This window comes from Theropithecus gelada, chromosome 7b, assembly GCF_003255815.1.
Source record: "Theropithecus gelada isolate Dixy chromosome 7b, Tgel_1.0, whole genome shotgun sequence".
In the NCBI taxonomy this organism is placed as follows: Eukaryota; Metazoa; Chordata; class Mammalia; order Primates; family Cercopithecidae; genus Theropithecus; species Theropithecus gelada.
In genome coordinates, this window is record NC_037675.1 from 11,575,031 (window position 1) to 11,597,210 (window position 22,180).

General features: G+C 55.2%; 1 protein-coding gene across 4 annotated transcripts in view; it reads right to left on the minus strand.

Moving 5' to 3' along the window:
* Positions 1-4,366: 4,366 nt before the first annotated feature.
* Positions 4,367-22,180, minus strand: part of RGMA (repulsive guidance molecule BMP co-receptor a) — a 46,014-nt gene continuing 28,200 nt past the window's right edge. For 3 of the 4 annotated variants that reach the window (XM_025390912.1, XM_025390914.1, XM_025390915.1), the window contains exons 3-4: positions 13,176-13,690; positions 4,367-6,662 (exon numbers count right to left, since the gene is read on the minus strand). In XM_025390912.1, coding sequence (XP_025246697.1) covers positions 5,955-6,662; positions 13,176-13,690 — 1,223 coding nt within the window. In that variant the 3' untranslated portion in view covers positions 4,367-5,954. The remainder of the gene's footprint in view (positions 6,663-13,175; positions 13,691-22,180) is intronic. The other variant, XM_025390913.1, reaches the window with a different exon arrangement.

Genomic DNA, 22,180 nt, shown 5'->3' on the forward strand with positions numbered 1-22,180 from the left:
CTCTTCCCATGATCTTTCCAGACATGGTAAATGGCACCACCACTTCCCCAGGTGCTCAGACCCCTGGGGAAGACATCATGGTCTCCTGTCAAGCTCTCTCTCGCCCCAAGCCCTGTCAGCCCCACCTTCTTATTAGACCCCAAAGCTCATCATTTCTTTTTTAAAAATTATTATTATACTTTAAGTTCTGGGGTACATGTGCAGAACATGCAGGTTTGTTACATAGGTATACACGTGCCGTGGTGGTTTGCTGCACCCATGAACCCGTCATCTACATTAGGTGTTTCTCCTAATGCTATCCCTCCCCCAGCTCCCCATCCCCCGATCCCCGACAGGCCCCCGTGTGTGTTGTTCCCCTCCCTGTGACCATGTGTTCGCATTGTTCAACTCCCACTTATGAGTGCGAACATGTGGTGTTTGGTTTTCTATTCTTGTGATAGTTTGCTGAGAATGATGGCTTCCAGCTTCATCCATGTCCCTGCAAAGGACATGAACTCATCCCTTTTTATGGCTGCATAGTATTCCATGGTGTATATGTGCTACATTCTCTTTACCCAGTCTATCACTGAGCCCATCATTTCTTACAATCTCTGCACTGCCACTGCCTCAGACCGGCTCCTGACTTCCTCTTTCTCCCGCAATGGCCCCAAGTCTGCTCTGTATAGTAACTAGAACGGTTCCTTTAAGACCCAAGCCAGGGCGGGCCCAGCGGCTCACACCTGTTATCCCAGCACTTTGGGAGGCTGAAGCAGGCATCTTGCTTGAGCTCAGGAGTTCAAGATCAGCCTGGGCAAAATAGCAAGATCCTGTCCCTTCAAAAAATTTAACAATTAGCCAGGCGTGATGGCAGGCACCTGTAATCCCAGCTACTTGAGCAGCTGAAGTGGGAGGATTGCTTGAGCTGGAGCCCAGGAAGTGGAGGCTGCAGTGAGCTGTGATTGTGCCACTGCACTCCAGCCTGGGTGATAAGAGTGAGACTCTGTCTCTAAAAAATAAAAATAAAGAGACCCAAGTCGGACACATCATTCCTACACTCAAAGCCCATGAATGGCTTCCTCTGGCAACTGGAATCAAACATCAAGTCCTCCCGGAGCTGGAGAGCCCTGCCGTACTCTGGCTACTCTGTAGCCTCACCTGGGACCCCTGGTCTGTCCACTTGCTATTGTCCAGTGACAGTGGCTTCCCACCATCCCTTCAACTACCCCTTTGCTGTTGCCGCTCTAGGGCTGTTGCACTGTTTTCTCTGCACAGAATGCTCTCCCCAGCTCTCTGCATGGCTTGCTCCCCAAATTCATGCAGGTGAGCTAGTCAGAGGTCCCCTTAACTCCACCACAGATGAATACCCCTTCTCACCCTCCTGCAATCCAATGGGTGTCTCTCAGAACCTCTGGCCCACTTTGCTTTTCTCTGTGGAGCTCGTTACCATGGGATCCTGGGTTTTGTGACTGTGGTTTATTGCCTTGTCTTTCCAACAAGAATGCACAGCAGTCTGTCTGGGTCATTGCGGCAGCCCCCCACCCCCCTGATCAATGCTGGGTAGTCACCCAATAGTTATCAAATGTATAAATAAATGCAATTGCAGAGAGGAGGCGGCGACTTTTGGCAGCCTCCACGAGCAGTGCTATGGCCATGTGCGAGGCCGTTGATAGGTGTTAGCTCATTGGATTTCCATACTGACCTTGGGAGGTGGGGACTCACAAATCCATTTTACAAATAAGGAATCTAAGGCTCAAAAAATCCCAAGGAGACCACACAGCTCGCGACGGGTTGAGCCAGTTTTGACGCCAAGTTTGCCTGCAGCCCGAGTCCAAGTGCCACCCCTGCTCCATGCCACTTGCTGGCACAGCTCTGATGACTCTGCTCCTGCCTGGCTCTGACGGGTCTCTGCCCAAGTGTTCTGGTAATGACTTTCACCCCCCAGTCTGTCCCCTTCATCATGACTCTCATTCATTTGTTTTAAAGGCCATTTCTCTCCTGTCTTCTAGCCTTGCAAATTCTGGTTAGCTAAACAAGAACTCCAGGAGTTCTCGGCAACACATCAGTGAGACAGGATGGGGCGGGGAGAGGCGCCCACCTCCGGGTGCTAATGCATTTACCTCCAGGCCGCAGGCCTCCACAGAACTGGCAGCCAGGAACCTCCAGAGGCTCCAAACCTAGCCTGTCCTGCAAGATGAAGCTGCCTCTTGGGAATCTTTTAGCTCAGGATGCTGTGTTCCATAATCACGATGAAATTTCCATGTTCATGAGGGCAACTGGTAGCGTGGTACTTGGGAAAGAACTCCAGCCGGTGACATTTAGGGTCCTGAAAACAAATTCCAAACCAGGAATACTTTCTGGCTAGTGCCATTTAGCATTTTCATTTAATGGAGGCGAATTTTTTTGTTTTGTTTTTCTTCTGTGCGCCCTGGCTTCTCAGTAATTGTTCTCTGCGCCAGCCGAGCACCAACGGCTCCGCTCCTCCTTGCTGCCTCCCTGAGTCACTCTGTTCCACTGGCTGCTAAGGGCATGAGGCCTCTGGTGACAGTTCCAGCCACCAGGGAAGATGCTGGGTATGTTTTGTCCTTTCCAGTCTGGTTCCTGCCTCCTAAACCCAACTCCTGTGTTCTCTCTGGGAGCCCTGCAAGAACAGGGCTTTAGAAAGTTCTCATTTTTTGGCCAGGCGCGGTGGCTCATGCCTGTAATCCCAGGACTTTGGGGGGCCAAGGCAGGTGGATCACGAGGTCAGATCAAGACCATCCTGGCTAACGTGGTGAAACCCCGTCTCTACTAAAATACAAAAAATTAGCCGGGCGTGGTGGCAGGCGCCTGTAGTCCCAGCTACTTGGGAGGCTGAGGCAGGAGAATTGCTTGAACCCAGGAGGCAGAGGCTGCCGTGAGCTGGGATTGTGCCACTGCACTCCAGCCTGGCGACAGAGCAAGACGTCTGACTCCATTTAAAAAAAAAAAAAAGAAAAGATACTTCTCCTTTTTCTTCAGCCTTCCTGCTCTGCCCGGGATTAGTATACATGCCCACTCTTGGGACTCCTCCCCTTGCTAGCCTGTAGGTTCACCTCTCCCAAGAGTCCAGGGTCTGTATCAGCCCTTTCCTTCTCCCCTTACCTGATTTCTCTTGCTTTGGGATAAATACCACTCCCTCCCCACCACCAGACAAGCCCCGGGTGCCCCGCCCTCTCCTAAGCAATTTACAGGAATGAACTCCTGACTCTCCAAAAAACAGTGTGGGACAGGCACCCCCCATCTTCCAGAGAACAGCATGCAGGCTCAGAGAGGTGTAGTGACTTGTGCATGGTCACACTGCTGGGGAGGTGGAGAAGCCAGGACGTAGGCTGGCTTAACTGTGCTGCTATTCTGCCTCATGGCATTTAGTTTGGAGAGAAGGGGCTTCAGGGCAATACTAACCTAGGCGCACAGGTTGCCCCTCCCGTTGCTAAGGAGCCCTAGGCAAGTCGATTAATCTCACAGTCTGTTTCATTGGCAAAATGGGCCTACATTTGTTTCTGATTCACTGGGTAATTTTTTTTTGAGACGGGGTCTTGCTGTCTCTTGGCTCACTGCAAGCTCCGCCTCCTGGGTTTATGCCATTCTCCAGCCTCAGCCTCCCGAGTAGCTGGGATTACAGGCGCCCGCCACCACGCCCAGCTAATTTTTTGTGTTTTTAGTAGAGACGGGGTTTCACTGTGTTAGCCAGGATGGTCTTGATCTCCTGGTCTCGTGATCCACCTGCCTTGGCCTCCCAAAGTGCTGGGATTACAGGCGTGAGCCACCGCGCCCGGCCCCCACTGGGTAGTTTTTATAGATGAAATGTGATCACAGCTGGCAATAAACCTGGTCCCACAATGACATGGACATCAGCCTCCTCTGCAGTGCCACTGCTCCACCCCGGCTATGTGAATTTGGGCAGGGAGGATGGCAGGCAGTCCCACAGCTGGGGCTCCAGGCTGACAGTGGTGGCTGAGAGTCATCCCGGATCTCAGGCCAGCCCACTCATCTCATCCCAGAGGGCACCGTATGTCTCTCCACCGTGTGGTCACCTGTCTCCGTGACTGGGTTCCACTGTCACTAGAACAAGAGGACCTGGGCCTGCCAAGCTCCGAAGACAGCTCATCGTGAGGAGGAAAAGTAATTTTACAGAAGCAACGTGTGGTGGCTGTTACACTGCTGCACCTTCTACATGCCTTCACGACACTCGCACGCACACATGCGCACACACATGCGTACACACACGCATACACACACGCATACACACATGCGCGTGCACACACACACACACACTTGCTGCAGGGGACCCCACCACCAAAGTCCATCCTCCACCCACCTCAAGGGAGCCAAAGTCTGTTCAGATAACAAACTCCAACATGTCTAAAAGAAAATAACAAAAAAAAAACCCTTTACTTGCATTTAGCCATTAATAAATAATTTACAGTATGTACACGCGGTGACACTCCACACAGGTCGCAGACACGTGGACGCAGTGAGGGGTCCCCACTTCCAAGCAGAACGTGAGCAAACACAACCAAAATAAAGTGCTTCACTTTTTACTTCCAACATAGGGACCATCTAAAACCAGCAGGGAGAGGGAGGGGCCAGGCGCCGAGCGCCTTCCCACCGCCCACACGGTTCTGGCAGAGGGAGCAGGACCTCTTGGAGGGAGGGGGAGACACATGTTCTGCAGCCTCCTGGCCAGTGTATGAGAGGTCCCTGGGGAACAGCAGAGGGGCTGCCGTGGATGCTGATGGGTGGGGAGGGTGTGGGGCTGTAGGGTTGCTGGCGGGATCACCCTCTGGGGCCTGGCTGCACTTTTGGGAGCAAAGCCGGCTTTGTGCTGTGGGCATAGCAGCACAGGTGGGACTGTTCTGGGCTCCTGGATGAGCACCCTGGGCTGAAATGAGGCGGGAGCCAGTGGCAAGTCTCTCCTGGCTGTGTGGCCACAGGGCTTAAGGGAAGAGATTAGAGGTTGGAGACCCTGCCAGGGATGCTCAGGGCTGAGAAGCCTAAGACCCTGCTCCTCTCCCCAGACTCCACACGTGGGTGGACTGGGTGGGGGCTCTTGGGGTTGTGAGGAGGAAGCAGAGGATCAGGGCAGGCCAGCTGGCCCCATCCACTGGGTCTCCTGCCACACCCTGGGGCCCAGGCTCCCCTGCCCAGGAGCTCTTGCATCTGCAGAAGGGAGAGAGGAACAGAAGTCAAGGATCTCTTCTCTGTTTAGACATTTAGAACCATGCACTCCAACTTTCTAAGCACAGGGTGGAAGGGGCGGGGGCCCAGGTCAAAGATGGGCAGCTGAGCAGGTGCCTGAAAACCAGGACCTGCACTGGTACCCACAGCAGCCAGGTGAGCATGGGCAGGGAGGCCACAGGCAAGAAGGCACCAGGCGGGCACCACCTACTGGCCAAAAGCTTCCATCAGTCCGCTAAGGTGCCGAGCAGCGCCCCAGGGGTGCCCTGCCTGAGGCTGAGCCCCAAGGATGCCTGTGTGGCTGGGGTGACCCCGCTGGCCTAGGGGTTTCGAGTGTGCTCTCGTGTAAGAGTGTGTGCGTGCATGTGGCGGGCACAGGGGGCCCCACGGATCGGCGAGCAGCAGTCGGCTGGGCCTTTCAGTGCATTGCGAGAAGGAGCTGACTCTGACGGTTCCCAGTGTCTCTCTGGTGGGGGTGGGGAGCTTCAGTCTGAGGGGCTGTTTTGCACATTCACACTGCGGGGGCGGGGCGAGGGGAGCTGCTCTCCCTCTCACACAGCTCTACTGTCACAAACATCACGGCACCAGTCACCACAACCTTGTCACGTGCACTGGGGGGGGGGGGGGGTCCATGCCTGAGCCCTTGGCAGCAGGCGGTCCCTGGCGTTCTGTGGGGCCATAGGGGACATGCCAGGAGATCTGCACCCCGTTGGCGGTCCCAGCCCACAGATGGAGAAGCCGAGGGGACAGAGCCTGTGCCTCCCTCCACATCTACGCATCTAGCAGAACACAGGGAGCAGAGCCAGGAGCAGGATGAGGGCACCCAGGAGGGGCTGAGGGGCCAGGGGCAGCCCTGCAGCAGCCCTGCCCGGCAGGTCCCGAGTCCTCTCATACAGGTGCAGTTTGTCTTTGTTGGAGTGGAGCATCTTGACATCCTCCAAGGCGTAGTAGGCGGCCAGTGTGAAGTTCACGTCGCCCGTGGTGAGGAGGTCGAAGACGCAGGCCTGGTAGTACAGGTCCTCCACTGGCAGCTTCTCCTTGCACTTGGCCACGGCTGTCTCATATGGGAAGGTCTCAGGGGCTGTGGGTGCGGGGCTGGCAGCTGCCAGCCTGCGGGCGCCGGTGCCCTCAGTATTGGTGTGGAAGGCCTGGAAGTCGATCTGCTGGTTGAGGGGGCAGCCCCGCAGGCAGAGGTAGAGGCCCTGGCTGTCCCAGTCCTCCACAGCATTGACCACTTCCTCCGGCATGCGGACAGCAAAGGTCAGGTAGCGGCCCACCTGGCGCACCACGATGGTGGTGCCGATGTACTTGGCCTGGATCTCCACGTGTTGGCCTGACACCTTCTCAGTGATCTTCAGGCTGTTGGCCCCGTGCTTATCCCCACCGTTCTTAGAGCCATCCACGAAGGCAGCCGGGAGCTCGTCCATCTCAGCCTGGTACACCTTCTGGTCCACGCACTCCTGGAAATTCTTGAAGATGATGGTGAGCTGCCGGGGAAAGGGGCAGAGCAGAGTAGGTGAGGCACAGTGGGAGGAGGCCCAGTCCCACACTTAAGATGCTCTAGACTGAGAGGAGGGCACAAAGGATTCCCCAGGGATGCCCTGGACACTCCCTTCCCCAGGTTGGACAGATCAGTTCCACCTGTGCAGCTGTGCACTTCACGTTCTTTAAAACAACTTGCCCTTTTTACTTTAAAAAGTGACTTAGAAAAATGTTAGGCCACTACCCGAAGTAGAAAACTAGCTCTTTTACTATTATATAGGGAAGCAAACCACAAAAATAAAAGCATAGATAATTAAAAATAAAAGGTTAAAAACCCAGTGTGGTAGGCTGAATAATGGCTCCCAAGGAGAACATGCCCTAATCCCCATAACCCGGGAATGTTCCCTTAGATGGCAAAGGAGACTCTGCAGATGTGATTAGGTTAAGAACACTGAGATGAAGAGATTATTCTGGATTACCTGAGTGGGCCCTAGATGGAATCACAAGTATCTTTGTAAGGAGGCAGAGGGAGATTTGACTAACTAGGACAGACAAGATGATGTGATCACCAAGGCAGAGATTGGAATGATGTGGCCACAAACCAAGGGATGCTGGCAACCACCAAAAGCTGGCAATGGCAATGAATGGATTCTCCCCTGGAGTCTCCAGAAGGACCAGCCCTGCTGATTCCTTGATTTTATCCCCATGAGACATATTCTCAACTTCTGGCCTCCACAATTATAAAACATTTCTGTTGATTTGAACCACTCAGTTTACGCTAATCTGCTACAGTGGCAATAGGAAACGAGTATGGTTTGCAAACATCATCTTGCATAATGACGGTGGTACTGGAGCACAATTCCTGACAAAGAACCCAAGCAAATGTCTGAACATTACAGCAGGTGGAATGGAGGGAAATTATGCTGAAGGAAAGAATGAATAAGGCAAAATCCATGCAAGCAGGCAGAGGCAAGTAGAAGCCACTGTCCCAAGGCTGCTGAAAGGGGTCCCCAAGCTGGGCCATGGACGAGGGGAACAGGAAAGAAGGTGCTGGTGGGTAAAAGGGAGATGGATGTTCCAGGCTGAACGCGCAACCTTGGCCAGGGTTGGAGGAGGGAACTCCTTTCTGCTGGAGCCTGTGGCCAGGGGTGAAGGGCTGAACTGAGCTGCTGGAGGAGCAGCTGGCTGGGTGGCACTGTTCTCCTCCTGAGAGCCAAACACAGGTGCACTGGATGCATTCAGCAGGCACTGCATTGATTACTTCTAGTCTCGTGTGACACTGCAAGGGTCAGTGACATTACTCCCAATTTTCCAGATGAGAAAATGTTGGCTCAGAGAGAGGCAGTGACTTGCCTAAAGTCACACAGTCAGCAAGAGGCAGAGTTGGGATTAAACTCTGGGTTTCCAGAGTCTGGGCTCTTTTGGCCACAAGCCCACTGGGTGGCAGGCCTGAGAGGAGGAGAGCAGGTGGCCAGGGTAGCAGGTGAGTTTCCTCTACTGTCCTGTCCTGGGTGGTATCTGGCTGTTCTTTCCTCCCTAACCCTAACTAAGTAGGCTCTCTGGGTTGGAAACAGAGAAATTGGGAGAAACAACTACCCCCTCTTCCACTCCTTTCCCAGGTGCCAGCTACTTTGCCACAGGAGCTCTGGGTGCCTTGGTCCCCTTGGACCAAGGGCAGCTAGAACTTGGACTCCCAGCCTGAAGCCAGGAAGGGAGGTGGGGTGAAGGGGGCAAGGTGGCACCCAGGCCTTTTGGGACCTCCTGCTAAAACCCCACCTTTATCTGCTGCACTACCGTCTCCCAGGCCCAGCAATTACCCCCACCACTAAGCCCCAACCCCTCACCCCTCTGTAGGTCAGAGCTCACCCCTCCCCACCCAGGAAAGGGTCTGGCCAGCTAGCTGGCTGGCTGACAGAGCTCCCAAGGGATCCCACCCCAACCCGGCCTCAGAGGGTCTGCAGGCTGAAGGGGTCCGAGCAAGGGGGAGCTACTGATGATGTGCACAGTCATTCTCTGCCTGGGCACTTCGGGGAGGCATGAGGGCTGCCTGGCCGGCTCTCTGGGTAGAGGGCAATGCCACTAAGCGCCAAGGGAGTTTCTGGCCTAACAGCAGATGTGTGGTGAGGGCACAGTGTGAGGTGCTAGAAAGCAACATAAAATAAAAAGCTGCTCTGATGGGGAAGGGAAGGCAGGGAAACTACAGAAGGACCTCAGCTCAGGCAGGAGAGTCGCAGAAAGGTGGAAGGTGGGGTCTGGCTAGGGATGCAGCAAGAGGCCATCCTGTCCCCTCTGGGACCCGGAGGCCAGGGGTGCAGCATAGTGGCCTCAGTTTGGGGCAGGCTGGCCCAGGGTCATAGCCTCAGGGCCAGGTGCTAAGAGGCCTGAGGGCCGAAAAGGGGGCCACAGAGCCTTCTAGGTAATACAAGCCAGTGGGGTATTGAGAGCCACTAGAGGTGTCCCTGGCTGTGTTGCTGTGGCTTTGTGGGTTCCCCATATTGGCATAAGGCTTTGGGGTGATGAGGTGGGAAGAACTGGTAGCCTGAGGGGTGTGGAACCCCCACAAGAACAGAGGGAGACGCTAGGCCAAGGCTTCTGAGGAAGGAAAATCCTGTCCTCTCACCATGTTAGTCAGAAAGGCAAGGCTGGGAGGAGCTGAATGAGGTGCAGGCCGCCGGAGGACTGTAAAAGAAATGGCAGTCTTTTCATGAGCCTGTTCATCTCGGGCACCCGGTGCTGTGCTTTCTGTGCCCGATGGAGACTGCCTGGGGCCGCGGCTCTGTGGGAGTCCATGGAGCACAGCACCAGGAGGACCCCAAGGGCACAGCTCCTTGAGCACTAGACTCGATTTCCTCACCTCCCTTCCTACAGGGGTCCCAGCCTGGCCCCAGGACATGGCACACTTCTGGTTTGCTGTGGGATGTCAAAGATGGCTGCAGCCTCTCCATCCAGCATGGAGCCCTAAGCCTGGAACCTGATGAAATTGCTGCTTCTCTGCCATTCCTGACCTATGGAAATGACAACTTCATACGGTTCAACCTCCTACTTCTTCCTTCTTTCCACCCACTGGCCAGCCCACCTCGGTGTGGAGGCCGCCTGGGGGGGCTGGAGGTGGGCCAGCCAGGGTGGTCTGGGCCGTGGGTGGTCCTGCCATGGGGGGAGGAAGGGGGAGACTCTGGTGTCCCTGCCTGGTGTGCAGGGCCACACAGACACTGGGGGTTGGGGGGGGCGTCCTGCTTTCCAAGTGCCATCAGTCTCCCTGGAACAGGAAAGGCTGGTTTCGCTCTAACCACCATCTCTCAGAGACAGCCTCCTGGAAGGCTGACAGGCTGCTTGACTCTTCTTGGCACCGGTACCAGGGACTCAACCACAAGTAACAGCATGAAGGGGGCCTGTCGAAAGCTGGCGGCTCACTGCCAACACAGCCACGGGCGGGCTGCTGTTCCTGCCTCTGCTGCTCCCCCTTCTGAAGGGGCCCTGGCCCTTTCCACTGCACCGGGCACGAGGTAGAGCCCGGGCTGCATCTGCTACTATTTACAGAGCACCAACTCCATGCCACGCCCGGTGCTGCGGGCTGGGGGTACACAAGAGAGAAGATCCCTATGCTCCAGAGTGTCACAGATTAAACAAATGAATCATGCAGAGGGATAGGCTGGCAAGTGCTACAGGGAAAACTAACCAGCGGGGAAAGGAAGGGGAAGGCGCAGGACTCGAGTTCCTGTCCTCTCCTGAGTCTCAGTTTCTTTATCTGTAAAATGGGTACTAGCAGCACAGCTGGAAAAAGGGTGATGGAGGAGAGGTCTGGGCACAGAAGGCTGTCCCACAGCAGTAACAAACTGGCTAAAATGTCCACGTGAAAAACACCAGATCTTGATCGTCCACAACAACAGAGGAATTGGCTGATTGGCTGATACTGCCAGTGTCATGGGCCCCTAGTGATGTCCAGGTGTTTGGGGCCAGCTTCATGCACACGGAACTTGCACAGGAAGCTTCTGCACAAGGCAAATCTCACGGCTGCAAGGTCAGGGTCAGGCCAGGCAGGGGCTGGACACACTCTGGGAACACTGAGGAGAGGCCTTCAAGGGCAGGTGTGCAGGGACAGGTGGAGTCTGGCTGGCTGAGAGAGGAAAGGGGAGTGGGTTCCAGTGGAGGGCAGAGTCTGGCAGGCCCAGAGGGCTCTGTTGGTGGTGGTCGAGGTGGTCACAGAAGCCCAGAGGCCTCATCATCGTGGATATGAAAGTCCCTTGCCTTTCCCTGCTCCCTGCGGACACCAGGCTGCTCTCCCACTCTGCCTGCTTTGGATGCTGACTCCTCTTTTCCTCCATCTGGAAACTCACGCTGTGCTTCAGGGGTGAGCTTGGTGGATGGGCTCCCTAGTTCTCTGGACAGAGCCAAGGCTCCCAATGGCCTTCAACATCCTGCTGCCCCAGCCCCCATCACCAGCTCCCCTTTGCCGGTCTTTGCTCTTCACTAGTCTGGGAGCTTTTGGGAGGGAGGGCAACAACTAGCTCAGAGGGTGGCACAGATGCGGCGTCTGGTAAGTGTTCGCTCCATCAATGAGCGAACAAACACACCTGAGTAACGGAGGCCTGAAAGACAGGCGGGGGCAGGCCAAAGGTGCCTGAAGCCAGCCACCGATGTTCTCACCGGGGGACCACAATACCCCCAGTCTGGCCTGAGTTCTGAGACTGACTTGGCCACAGATGCTGTCACTGTCTGGCCTCCAGCAGAGCCTGGTTGACAGGGCTGAGCTCTCAGCCTGCTGAGATCAAAGGTGCTCTTCGGTTGCAGCAGAAACGGGCTGGGTTGGTGAAGCTCTGCTTCATACTCTTCTGGAAGCCTCCATGCTGGGATAAGAAGGGAAGTTCTCCCTTCACTGCTCGGGCAGTTCTGCTGTCCACAGTGCCCAGAATCGAGCCTGGATCAGAGCAGGCATTTGAAAAACGTGGGTCAAGTGAATGAATGAAATATAAGAAGGAATGAATGACCAGTCCTTTCACATGTGGTTTGTGGATAGCATTGCTGCGCTCAAGGTCCCAGTGTGCCTCAGCTAAGAGCTGAGGGTGGTGTCGTGAGCCCAGGCACATTGCCCCAGCCTGCAGGCTCTGCTCTACCCCGTCACATCGCCCCCACCCATAATGGGGGCAGCAGCCCAGCCTCCCTGAGCACAAACCACAAATCCTCCCGGTGTGCGGCTTGGCTCTGTTGTCACATTTGGTGCTTCTACTCCCTGGGGTCTGGAGGAGCAAGCCACCTGGGGTCCACATCCCTCTCACATCCTCAGACCTCCCTGTGTGCCCTGCCAGCCCTTGGGAGCCTACAGGATGGGACAGGGAGGCCAGGTCCCCTCCAAAGCGTGCTGGTGCCTGGATTTAGAAGCTGCAGCCTCAGGCTCCTGGCGTCCGTTTGTCTTGGCTCTCAGGAGGGTACGTGCTGGGGAGGTGCAGGGGCCGTGGGGGAGGTGGCTGGGTCCTTGATGCAGGCCCTGAGTCTACAGAGGGCTGCAGGGGCACAGGGTGGAGTGTACCGGCTGCAAGTCTTCTCCATTAGGCGTCATGGTCTGGTGCCAAGGGCCTGCTTGGGAATCCACAGGGTGAAGACCTGCTCGTTTCCCGCCCAGCCAGGGCCCACAAAGCGACCCCCTGGAGGCAGGCAACGGCCACCGGAGCAGAGGGAAGTGGCAGGGATGGAGCATTTCCCCAGCTGCCAGGTCACCTCGCTGTCCTCCTCTGGGTGTGGAGGGGTGGGAAGGAACAGAAACACCCTTGTGGTAAGTCTGGCACTGCCCAACACATGGCCTTCCAACTGGCTCTTCCTAGGAAAACAGACCCACTGCTGCTTCGCCAAGCTGGAAACCCCAGGGGGCACTGGTAGGCCGGGCACTGGGGAGGGCGGACGTGTCCCCATCGCCTGAACTGGGAGCCACCAGCTTCCTTCCTGGCCTCGAGGCCTTGCCCTCTGGCTAAGTCTGAATATGAGGTCACAGGACATCCTCCCCAAAAGCGGGTAGGGGAGGGAGAGCCTGGGGTAGACAGCAGTGTCCACTTGCATGGGCCCATGGCCGTGTGTGTGGCTGCCTCTGGCTGTGGCCCCATGAGCAGGACCTGAGTCCTGCTGCCCACATGCTAAGGCCTCCTTGGGTTGGAAAACCAGCAGCCATCAGTGGCCTCGTGGGTCCGCTGAGAACATGACAGGTTCTGGAGTCACCTGGGCCTGGGGCAAATTCTAGCTCAGCATCCCAGCTGACTATGCACTTGGGGTGGGAAGGTCACTTGGCCTCCTAGAGTGTCAGGCTCCTCATTTGTGAAATGGAGCTATGCCAGCCAGGCCGGGCTGGCTCAGGGAAGGAGGGAGGAAGCTGAGATCCACCCCTTGGGATGCTCAGGGAGAGTGCTCCTGTGTCCCCACTCTGCTCCATCTTCCCCCATTTCCAGGCACCCGAGGCCCTCTCAGCCTCTCAGTGTCCACGCAGGGCAGAGAAAGGGCAGGGCTGTGCCCTACAGCCGCCCCCTCCCCCTTACCTTGCTGGTGGCAGTGGCCGCTGAGCCGGGCAGCACAGGTGTGTTGGTGACCTGCACGTTCAGGTAATTATTGTCGATGAGCGGCCAGGCGCCCTGCACCTTGCAGGTCTGGAAGCGGTCTGTGAAAGTCCTGAGGTGCGGGTCCCCGAAGAGGCCACAGTGCGTGTAGTTGGGGGTGGCTGAATGCTTGTGAAAGCTCTTCTCATAATGGCAGATCTCGGGGCTGTCCGAGCGCTCCTGGCTGTCTCCGGCTGGTGGGAGCGTGCGCAGGCGTGGCTGCGAGGTGGGGCCATCCTTGGAGCAGTTGTGCTGGCTCATGAGGTCCTCTATGCCATGGACGGCCGAGTGGTAGGCCAGGTCACCCCGGCAGGTGCGGGCTGTCCGCCGTGTGCACAGGGCGTAGCTGCGCAAGGCTGCGCAGAACTCAGGGGTGTCGTCCGAGGCTGGGGCGTGGCTGCCCGACGTGGCGCTCCAGAACTCAGAGTTGCACTTGAGGATCTTGCACGGGGAGGTGGCTGAGGAGAAAGGAATGAACAGCCTGTCTGGGTGCAGTCTGGCAACTCCAGCCTCTGCTACCATCTGTGGGGCAGGGGAGCAGCCACACGTCGCACGAGGACATCTCATCTAGGGCAGAGCCACCCACGCCACACACAGATGGTGAAAAACTTCCTGCAAGTGGTAGGAAAAGGGGTCCTTTTACCCAGCCCATAGCGACCCCAAGCGGACAGGCAGGCTGAAAGGGAAGTGGTCACTGTTTGAGGGTAGCAGGACTTTGGAAGCTGACAGGCCACCCCGGGGCCTTTGACATTTATATACACTTTCATGGCCATCCCCAAGAATTTTGGCTAAAGCAACAGGAATCTGGCAGGGAATTAGCCCCACTATTAAATGTGTCCCTAGTCCTGGTACTGTATGACCTTATATAAATGATCTCCTGTCTTTGTGCCTTGTTATACTTATCTGGAAGATGGGATAATGTGTGTGAAGTGATTTATCACATATAAAGGACTTAGTCTGGCCCCAGCATTCATAGCCAAAACTCAGTGAATGTTGCCTGGTATGAGTGCTCCATTAGCCCTCGCCATAGAGGAGCTGGCTTCCCTCAGGCTCACCGTAGCCCCCATCCTTCTCTGTCCTGCTCGGAGAAGCAAGCTGAGAAGCAACCGAGAGTAGTAACCTTGGATCCCTCACAAGCTTTGAGACTTTAGTGACAATTAGCCAAAATGACCATGCCCCAGAACTATGGCTTTAACACACCTAATCTTCTCAACACATAGAACCTGCCCTTTTCTGGCCTTCCTCTGCACAGCCCATAGTGACCACAAGTGGCTAGGCACACACACCTGCAGCAGAAGTTTCTACATGGATTCCAGGAGAAAGGGGCCAGCAGACCAGCTGGGAGATCCAGCCTCTGGCGTCACAGCCCAGTGCTGGCCGGGGTGGTCTCCAGGGGGGAAAGGGAGCCTCAGCACTCCTGTCTAGGCCACTAACTTGGCCTGTGACCTTAGAAAAGTCAGTTTGTTTCTCTGGTGCTGGTTTTACCTATAAAATTGAGTTGCACATAAAACCAAAAACAGACATATTTGAGGGCAGGCTAACACAAGCACAAGTACCCACCTATCCCAGCACCTTGTGTGAACCCAGTCTGCACTGTGCAGCCCTGGACCTGGGTGATCTCTCCCGCCTCTGCAGGTGGGTGGGCACCATTCTACTGGAGCATAAGTCACCTTCCCAGGTCACAGACCTGAGCATGGGGGAAGTCAGTGCTCATTTGAAATTTGGGCTCTCCCCCTCATGTGACCTGTGTTTGCCATACTGCCAGTAACAAGGTAATTTTGGGAGATACCTAAGTGAACACTTTGTCTTTTAATTTGAGAAGTCATACCTTTATTTAAATGTGCATTAAGAAAAAAAATTGCTGGGTATGGTGGCTCATGCCTGTAATCCCAGCACTTTTTGGGAGGCCAAGGCAGGCAGATCATGTGAGGTCAGGAGTTCGAGACCAGCTGGGCCAACACGGCGAAACCCCATCTCTACCAAAAATACAAAAATTAGCTGAGCCTGGTGGCATGCGTCTGTAATCCCAGCTACTCAGGAGGCTGAGGCACGAGAACTGCTTGAACCCGGGAGGCAGAGGTTGCAGTGAGCTGAGATGGTGCCACTGTACCCCAGCCTGGGAGACAGAGCAAGACTCCATCTCAAAAAAAAAAAATTGATGTAAGAGCTACAGATTTTCCATTTTATTAGCTTTATTTAAATTAAAGTATGCTGACTTAAAGGGTCAGGTTAGGTAAATGACAGTCAGGTGGTAACTGCTTGATATGGTTTGGCTGTGTCCCCACCCAAATCTCACCTTGAATTGTAGTAATCTCCACATGTCAAGGGTGGGGCCAGGTAGAGATAACTGAATCAGGAGGCCATTTCCCCCATACTGTTCTGGTGGTAGTGAATAAGTCTCACGAGATCTGATGGTTTTACAAATGGGAGTTCCCCTGCACGTGCTCTCTTGCCTGCCGCCATGTAAGATGTGCCTTTGCTTCTCCTTTGCCTTCTGCCATGATTGTAAGGCCTCCCCAGCCATGTGGAACTGTGAGTCCATTAAACCTCTTTCCTTTATAAATTACCCAGTCTTGGGTATGTCTTTATCAGCAGTGTGAGAACAGACTAATACACCACTATAAAGGGGTGCTATGGCAGATATGTGGGGAGCACTGGTGAGATCCCCCCATGTAGTCTTCCTCCCACACAGGTGTGCTCCTGAGGACAGGTCTCCCTCCCAAGGCAATGAGAAGATTCTCTTGCTCTGTTGTCTTCACGTCTCCTTTACCTGTACAAGATGTGGAAGGGCCCAACCTACCTGTAGGCTTCGAAATGTTGGTGTGGTCTGTGTGGGACAAGGTAGCTTCCTTGCTGCCCCCTGATAAAGCCAGTACAGGAGGTGAGTGGGGTGGGGTGTATGGGGAGGGAGTACTATGCAGAACAAACGTTTGGAGGGACCCAGCGCACAGGAACTGACTGGTGCAGCGGCCTGCACACAATGCCTGTCCCGGCAGCCTCATTAATTCCAGGAGCCGGGTGTGCTGACCTGACATTCTGCCTCCTCAGAATCATGCAGATGTGGGCATCAGAGAAAATCAAGCGGAAGGAACACTGGTCTCCTATTAACCGATGGCCACGCTCAGGCTCTGGTTTACCTCTGGCCCTGTGACCAAAGTAGAAAAAGGACACTGCCTGTCCCTTTAGAGCAGGCCCCACTGCAACACAAGCAGGAGCTGTGCTGTGCTCTGACTCTCCACCAGGAAGGAATCTGGTAGAACCTTGGAGAGCAGGGACTGTGAAGTCCCAGCTGGCTGGCTCTGTCCCAGGTCCGGCGCTGCAGGCGGTACAGGCCTCCCCCATTGCATCTTCCCGGTGCAACTGCCATCCCCAGCTCAGGGGAAAGCTGGGCTCTGCTGGGCTGACTTCTTGCCCAAGTCTCACTTTGAGGAAGTGAGCCAGGGCAGGACATGAATCCAGCCATTGGACCTGTGAGCTCATGCCCCTGCAGCCACACATCATCACACAGCCTCATTAGCACACTCCCGATTCCCTCCACCACGGGTGGGCTCCAGCCTCTCCTGCAAGACCCATCTTATGACACTGTGCTCCCACCAGCCTCCTGGCAGGGTCAGACCGGCGCCCAGGTGTGGCTCTACACTCCAAATGGGCAACTCTGCAGACTCCTGAATTTTAAGTGGACTGGCTCTGTGATCGGGATCTGCTATCTCCACAGCCTTCAAAACCGTTCTCAGAGCAGCACCCCAGTTACAGAACTCTAGGGTGTGTGGGGAATTCATGACAGAAATCCTACCCAGGTACTCCGGAAAGGGGTCCCTCACACGCTCCAGGGCTGTGGAGTGGGATCTGGTAGCCCCAGATGAGGCTGTACTGGGTGGCCTGGGACCCAGTTCAGCAGGCCCCAGCGGGCCAGGGCTTCTGCAATTCTACCAAGTTCCCAGGAGAGGCCCATGCTGTTGGTCCGCGACCCACTTTGAGTAGTGAGGCTTCAGAGTTGGTTCACCTTCTTTTCAGCATTCACAAGGGGCCAGGCTAGAGCCTGATGGAGTCCGGCCAGCCTGGAGTGTGTGAAGGCGCATTTCCCCAGGATGGGGAGGTGGCTGGTGGCGAAGGTTCAGAGAAGGGGGCTGCAGGCAGAGGGGTGGTGAGAGGCAGACAGCCCCCCAGGAGCAGACAGCCCCCCAGGAGCAAACAGCAGGGATGTGGCTGCCTTAGCCCTGATGCAGAGCGGCTAAGAAGCGCCTGAGACAAGGCCCTTTCACTTCTCCATTCCACATGGGCACCTTCTCCCGTTCCTCTCCTCCTCCCAGAGCCCACCCACTCTAAGAACAAGACCACCTCTCACCCAGCAGGCGTAGCTGTCTGCCTGCCACTCAAAGATGGTGGCAGAGGTCACTCTCTGGAACCCTTGCACCCAGGAACCAGGGTCCCCCTCTCCCCCACTCCTCTGTAGGCTTCAGGATCCTGGTGGTGGGGTGAGCTCCTTGCCTCACTATTCCCTCCAAGTTCTGCCAGCCCCAGCTCTGGGTGGGCTGGAGGCCAGCACAGGCCCTGAAGGGAGGTGTCTGGTTCAAAGTCCCACTCTGTCCCTTTCCAGTAGTTTCAGGAACTTGACTCAGCCTCAGTTTCCTTAACTGTCAAGTAGAGACTGTGTCCACCTTAAAGCGTCGCTGAGGATATGAAGAGATGTACATGGCGTGTCTTGAGCCCCAGGGGCATCCAACAAACAGGGTCCCCTACAAAGGCCACAGTGAGGGATAATGCTTGCAGCCCTGGGAGGTCAGAGGTTAGAAGTCATGGGCTTCTGGGACGGGAAGGGCACTGGAGGGAGCCTCCCCTCCCTGAAGCTCCAGCAGACGTGGCATCTCTCCTCTTCCCTCCTTCCCCAGGGTAGGCCCTGCTGGCACTCACTCTCAGGGCACAGTGGATTCCACCTGGATCCAGGTCCCCCAACTCCTGGCAGCTCCTTCAATCCACTGACTACCCAGGATCAGTCAACGGTCATGACTGTCGAGGGGGCCTCGCTTCCCACGGGCACCAGGTGGCTTTACCCCACTGCCTCACTCACCCCCAGGGAGAGCGCTATAGACTGAACTTTGTCCCCCTAAATGTGTAGGTTGAAGTCCTAACCCCTTATGGGATGACATTTGGGAGGTAATTAGGTTTAGATGAGGTCATGAGAGTGGAGCCCCCATGACAGGGTTGGTACCCTTAAAATAAAGACACTTGGAAGAACGCTAAGCATTCTCTCTCCCTGCCCCCCTCCCACCTCCTGCCATGTGAGGATATAATGAGAAATCCACAGTCTGAGAGCCGGGAGGAGGGCCCTCTCTCCAGAACCGGACTATGCTGGTACCGGATCTAGGACTTCCCACCTCCAGAACGCTGAGAAAATAAATGTCCGTTGTTTAAGCCTCCTAGGCTGGGGTATTTTCTTATGGTGGCCAAGCTGAAGAGACAGTCATAGAGGGAAACTTGGCCGCCTCCCTCCTCTCCTTCCTGCACCCTCCCAAGTCACCTCTGCGGAAGCTGCCAGTATCAGTGGAGACATTTGTTTGGCCAGAGACCAAAGGACCAGATTGACTTAACTTCACCTACCCCATTTTCCCATTTCCCGACAAGGACGTGTTTTCGCCCAGGGATTGCTCAGGCCTGGGATGATTCCCTTGGCTCTTCAGAGGGAGGGACTAGGGGGTGGCACATCGAGCTCTCATACCTCTGCTGGGAGACTTCTGTGCCCCACAGCCTGTGTGGTCCAGTCTCCACGTCCTTGCTCCTGACAGAGAGCACTTGGTTTCCCGCCTGTCACAACCCCTTCCTTCCCCAAGTTTTCACGGCATCCTAAAATGCCTCTTCTGCTGAGACATTTTCTGGGAAAAGATGCAGTCAGAAACTGGGTTCTGAAGCACAATTTCAACAGGTTTGCCTTTGTCCTTGTTAATGAGTAAATGAAGAGACCTTGGATTCTATATGAGAATGAAAAATAAGGATACCTGCAATTTCCCCACCCAGAGAGAACTGGGGAGAATTCAGTGTTTCCAGGCAACAGGTGAGATGTTCTCATGGGGCAGTGCCCAGTGGGAGGGTCTCACTGCAGCGGTGGACCTTACTGTGGTGGGGCAGAGCATCGAGATAAACTCCAGCTCCTCCACTCCAGAGCTGTGTGACTGTGGGCAAATTCCCTGACCGTTCTGAGCTACAGAGATGCATGGGCACCTCAATGTTAAAGGGACTGCAGGCACTAATGTGAGCAAAGCCGGGAGACTTGGGAAGGAAGCTCTGTGACAGCCAGTTTTGTGTTTAATCACAATTTATGGGAGAAGCTGAGCTTAACAGCTATTGTGTATCGAGCATTTACTGTGTGCTAGACATTACATATGTCTCCTTAAACCCTTAATACAGACCCAGGACTAACTTATTATCCTCATTCAACAGACAGGGAAACTGAGGCCTAGAGGCATTAAATAGCTCCCCCGCAACCCCACCCCCAGGTACCCTGAATGGGGCAAGGTGCAAACCACAGCCCTCAGCCCCCAAGCTGTGTTCTCCTCCTCCTTCACACCTCTCAGATTTCCACACACTCCATACCTGGCAACACATAGGTGCTGCAGGGCCACAAAAAATGAACAAAGTCAAGAGTTCTGCCCTTGGGGCCTCACTGGGGAAGAGGCTGTGCACCTAGGACCGCATAGGGAGGTGGGGTAGGTACATGGGCTAAGCCTCACCTCAGAAAACAAAACACGATCATGATAATAAAATACCCTGCGCTCCCGGGGCCTGTGCAGGTGACACATTGCTTTCCTGTTGGATCCTCGCTACTGCCCTGATTAGAGGGTAGGAATTTTTATTTTCATTTTGCAGATGCAAACATGGAGGCTTCGAGCGGGAGCAGGCCTGGGTCACACAAGTGGAAGGGCTGGGGCTGAGATGGGCAGGCTTGGAGCTATTTCTATGCTTTTCAAAACGCCTATGCCACAAGTTCCTCCTCAGGACACCAGCTGAGACTGACCCAGCTCCCCCAAGGCCCAAAAGCATGATGTGGGTCTCCTATGCAGCCACAGACCCATCTGGTCTCAGGGCGGTAACCAGACGCCTCATCAATTCTGGGCCCTCCCTGCACAAAGGCCTGTGCGGAGCCTACCAGGAGCAGAGGCTGCTGCCAACTGACCCATCCCGATTTCCTGGGTTTCCCAGGTGCCCCAAACTCTCAGGGAACTTGGATCCAGCTCTGCAGATCTTCCTAAGAGTTTAAGAGGCTTCCTTTCTTCCAAAGCTCAAGGGAATGACTTGGAAAAGGTCACTGACAGTGACCAGCTGGGACAGAATAAAGGGTGCCTGTTCCCCTGTGCCATCTCTCCATGTGGAAAGGCAGCTCTCTGGGAACCATGGGTCCCAGAAATGTGTGTGTGGGGCCTCATTTCCCATGCGAGGGGCTGGGCAGTCCCCACGGGCAGTGACTGGAGTGAGGGGCCCTGACCTCCATGGTCATCCAATCACCTTGCCTCCAATGCACTAAATCACCAACTACAGCTCCCCACCAGAGGTCAGGGACCTGAATGAAACCTGGTCCGGCATCAAAAGCAATAGCTTGGTATCACCTGCCAAAGAGATCTCAGAGGGGCTGATTTTTATGTGCTGTATCTTTATAAAAAGTAAAAGACCCCAATTCCAGGCAATAAACCTTAGACTTTTCTGATGCAAATGTCCATGGAAAGAAGGAAGGAAAGTTTGAGAGCTGAAAAATAGATCTCACAGCAACTCCTGCAAGCGGAAGAGGAAACCTGCTTTTCAGAGCAAGCCACGCTGAACACAGAGCCAGCTGCCCCGCAGAGGGTGAGCTGAGCACACCTGCCTAGTACTGCAGTCCAGAAAGTGGCCCCTTCTAGCGCTGGAGCCGCCTCTTGATGGATCCAGGACAGCCAATACACACAGAACCAGCGGACTGAAAAACCTAAGAAGCTTCCTGAGCTTCCATTTCTACCCCAGCCACTGAGTGTGTCCTTGGGCAGGGGTCGCCCTCCGGCCCCTTGTTAAGCTTTGCAACCTGGGGTTTGACCTCAGAGACACAGACACAGAGCTTTATGCCCCTTACAAGCATATTATGTGGTATTATGTGCACTGCATGTTTTGTTTTGACCCAGGACTCTTGAGGTCTTGAACTTTCAGGATTAGCTACGGTGGGGCAAACAGGAGAATCCAGAAGCCTACAAAGACAGTGGTCTGGCGCTCTCCAGATCCAACAACAGAAAGCCCCTAAATTTGTCCCGGAGCCCCATGGGGTGAGGGACTCGGCTCAAGGGGTGATGCCCAGGCAATGCCTAGAAGACAGAGTGGCTCTCAGACCCGATGGGGGTGGGGTGGGCCCTTGGTGCTCAGGTCGGGACCCCTGGCAACCATCTGACCCATTTGCTCCTGACTCGAGCAATCCAGGCCAGAGCTCATGGCTTCTCTGTGCAATCAAATTTATCAAAGAGCCCTAACAATCACTTTGTGACCAAAAACAATGGTTACTTTTCAAGGCACGCCATGGAATTTTAGAACCTGGGAGCCTGTGGATGCCAGAGGTCACTGGTTTACGCAGCAGGAAATCTCCCTGCAGCACTCCTGCCAGGGCAGGGCTGGCCCCTCCTGCTCTGGACAGCTCCGGCTGTGGATGCATACTGCGGCATCTCAGGGACTTCCCCTGGCCCTTGTCTAGAGTCACATAGGAAAGGGTAAAGTAGGGTAGCTTTGTGATTGTCGAGGATGGCCCCTCAGCTTCCCGGCGCCACCTTCTGGGTCCCTCCAGCTGCTCCTCTCTTTGGCTGTCACTGGACTGTCAGTGTCACCCATCTGCCCTTGCACAGCTCAGGTTCCTCTAGGAGGTGGCTGCTGAGCGGCCTCTTCCCCACTTGCATGTCAATCTCCTGAGGGCTGGGGACCCCCATCTTTGTCCTGGTGTCCATACT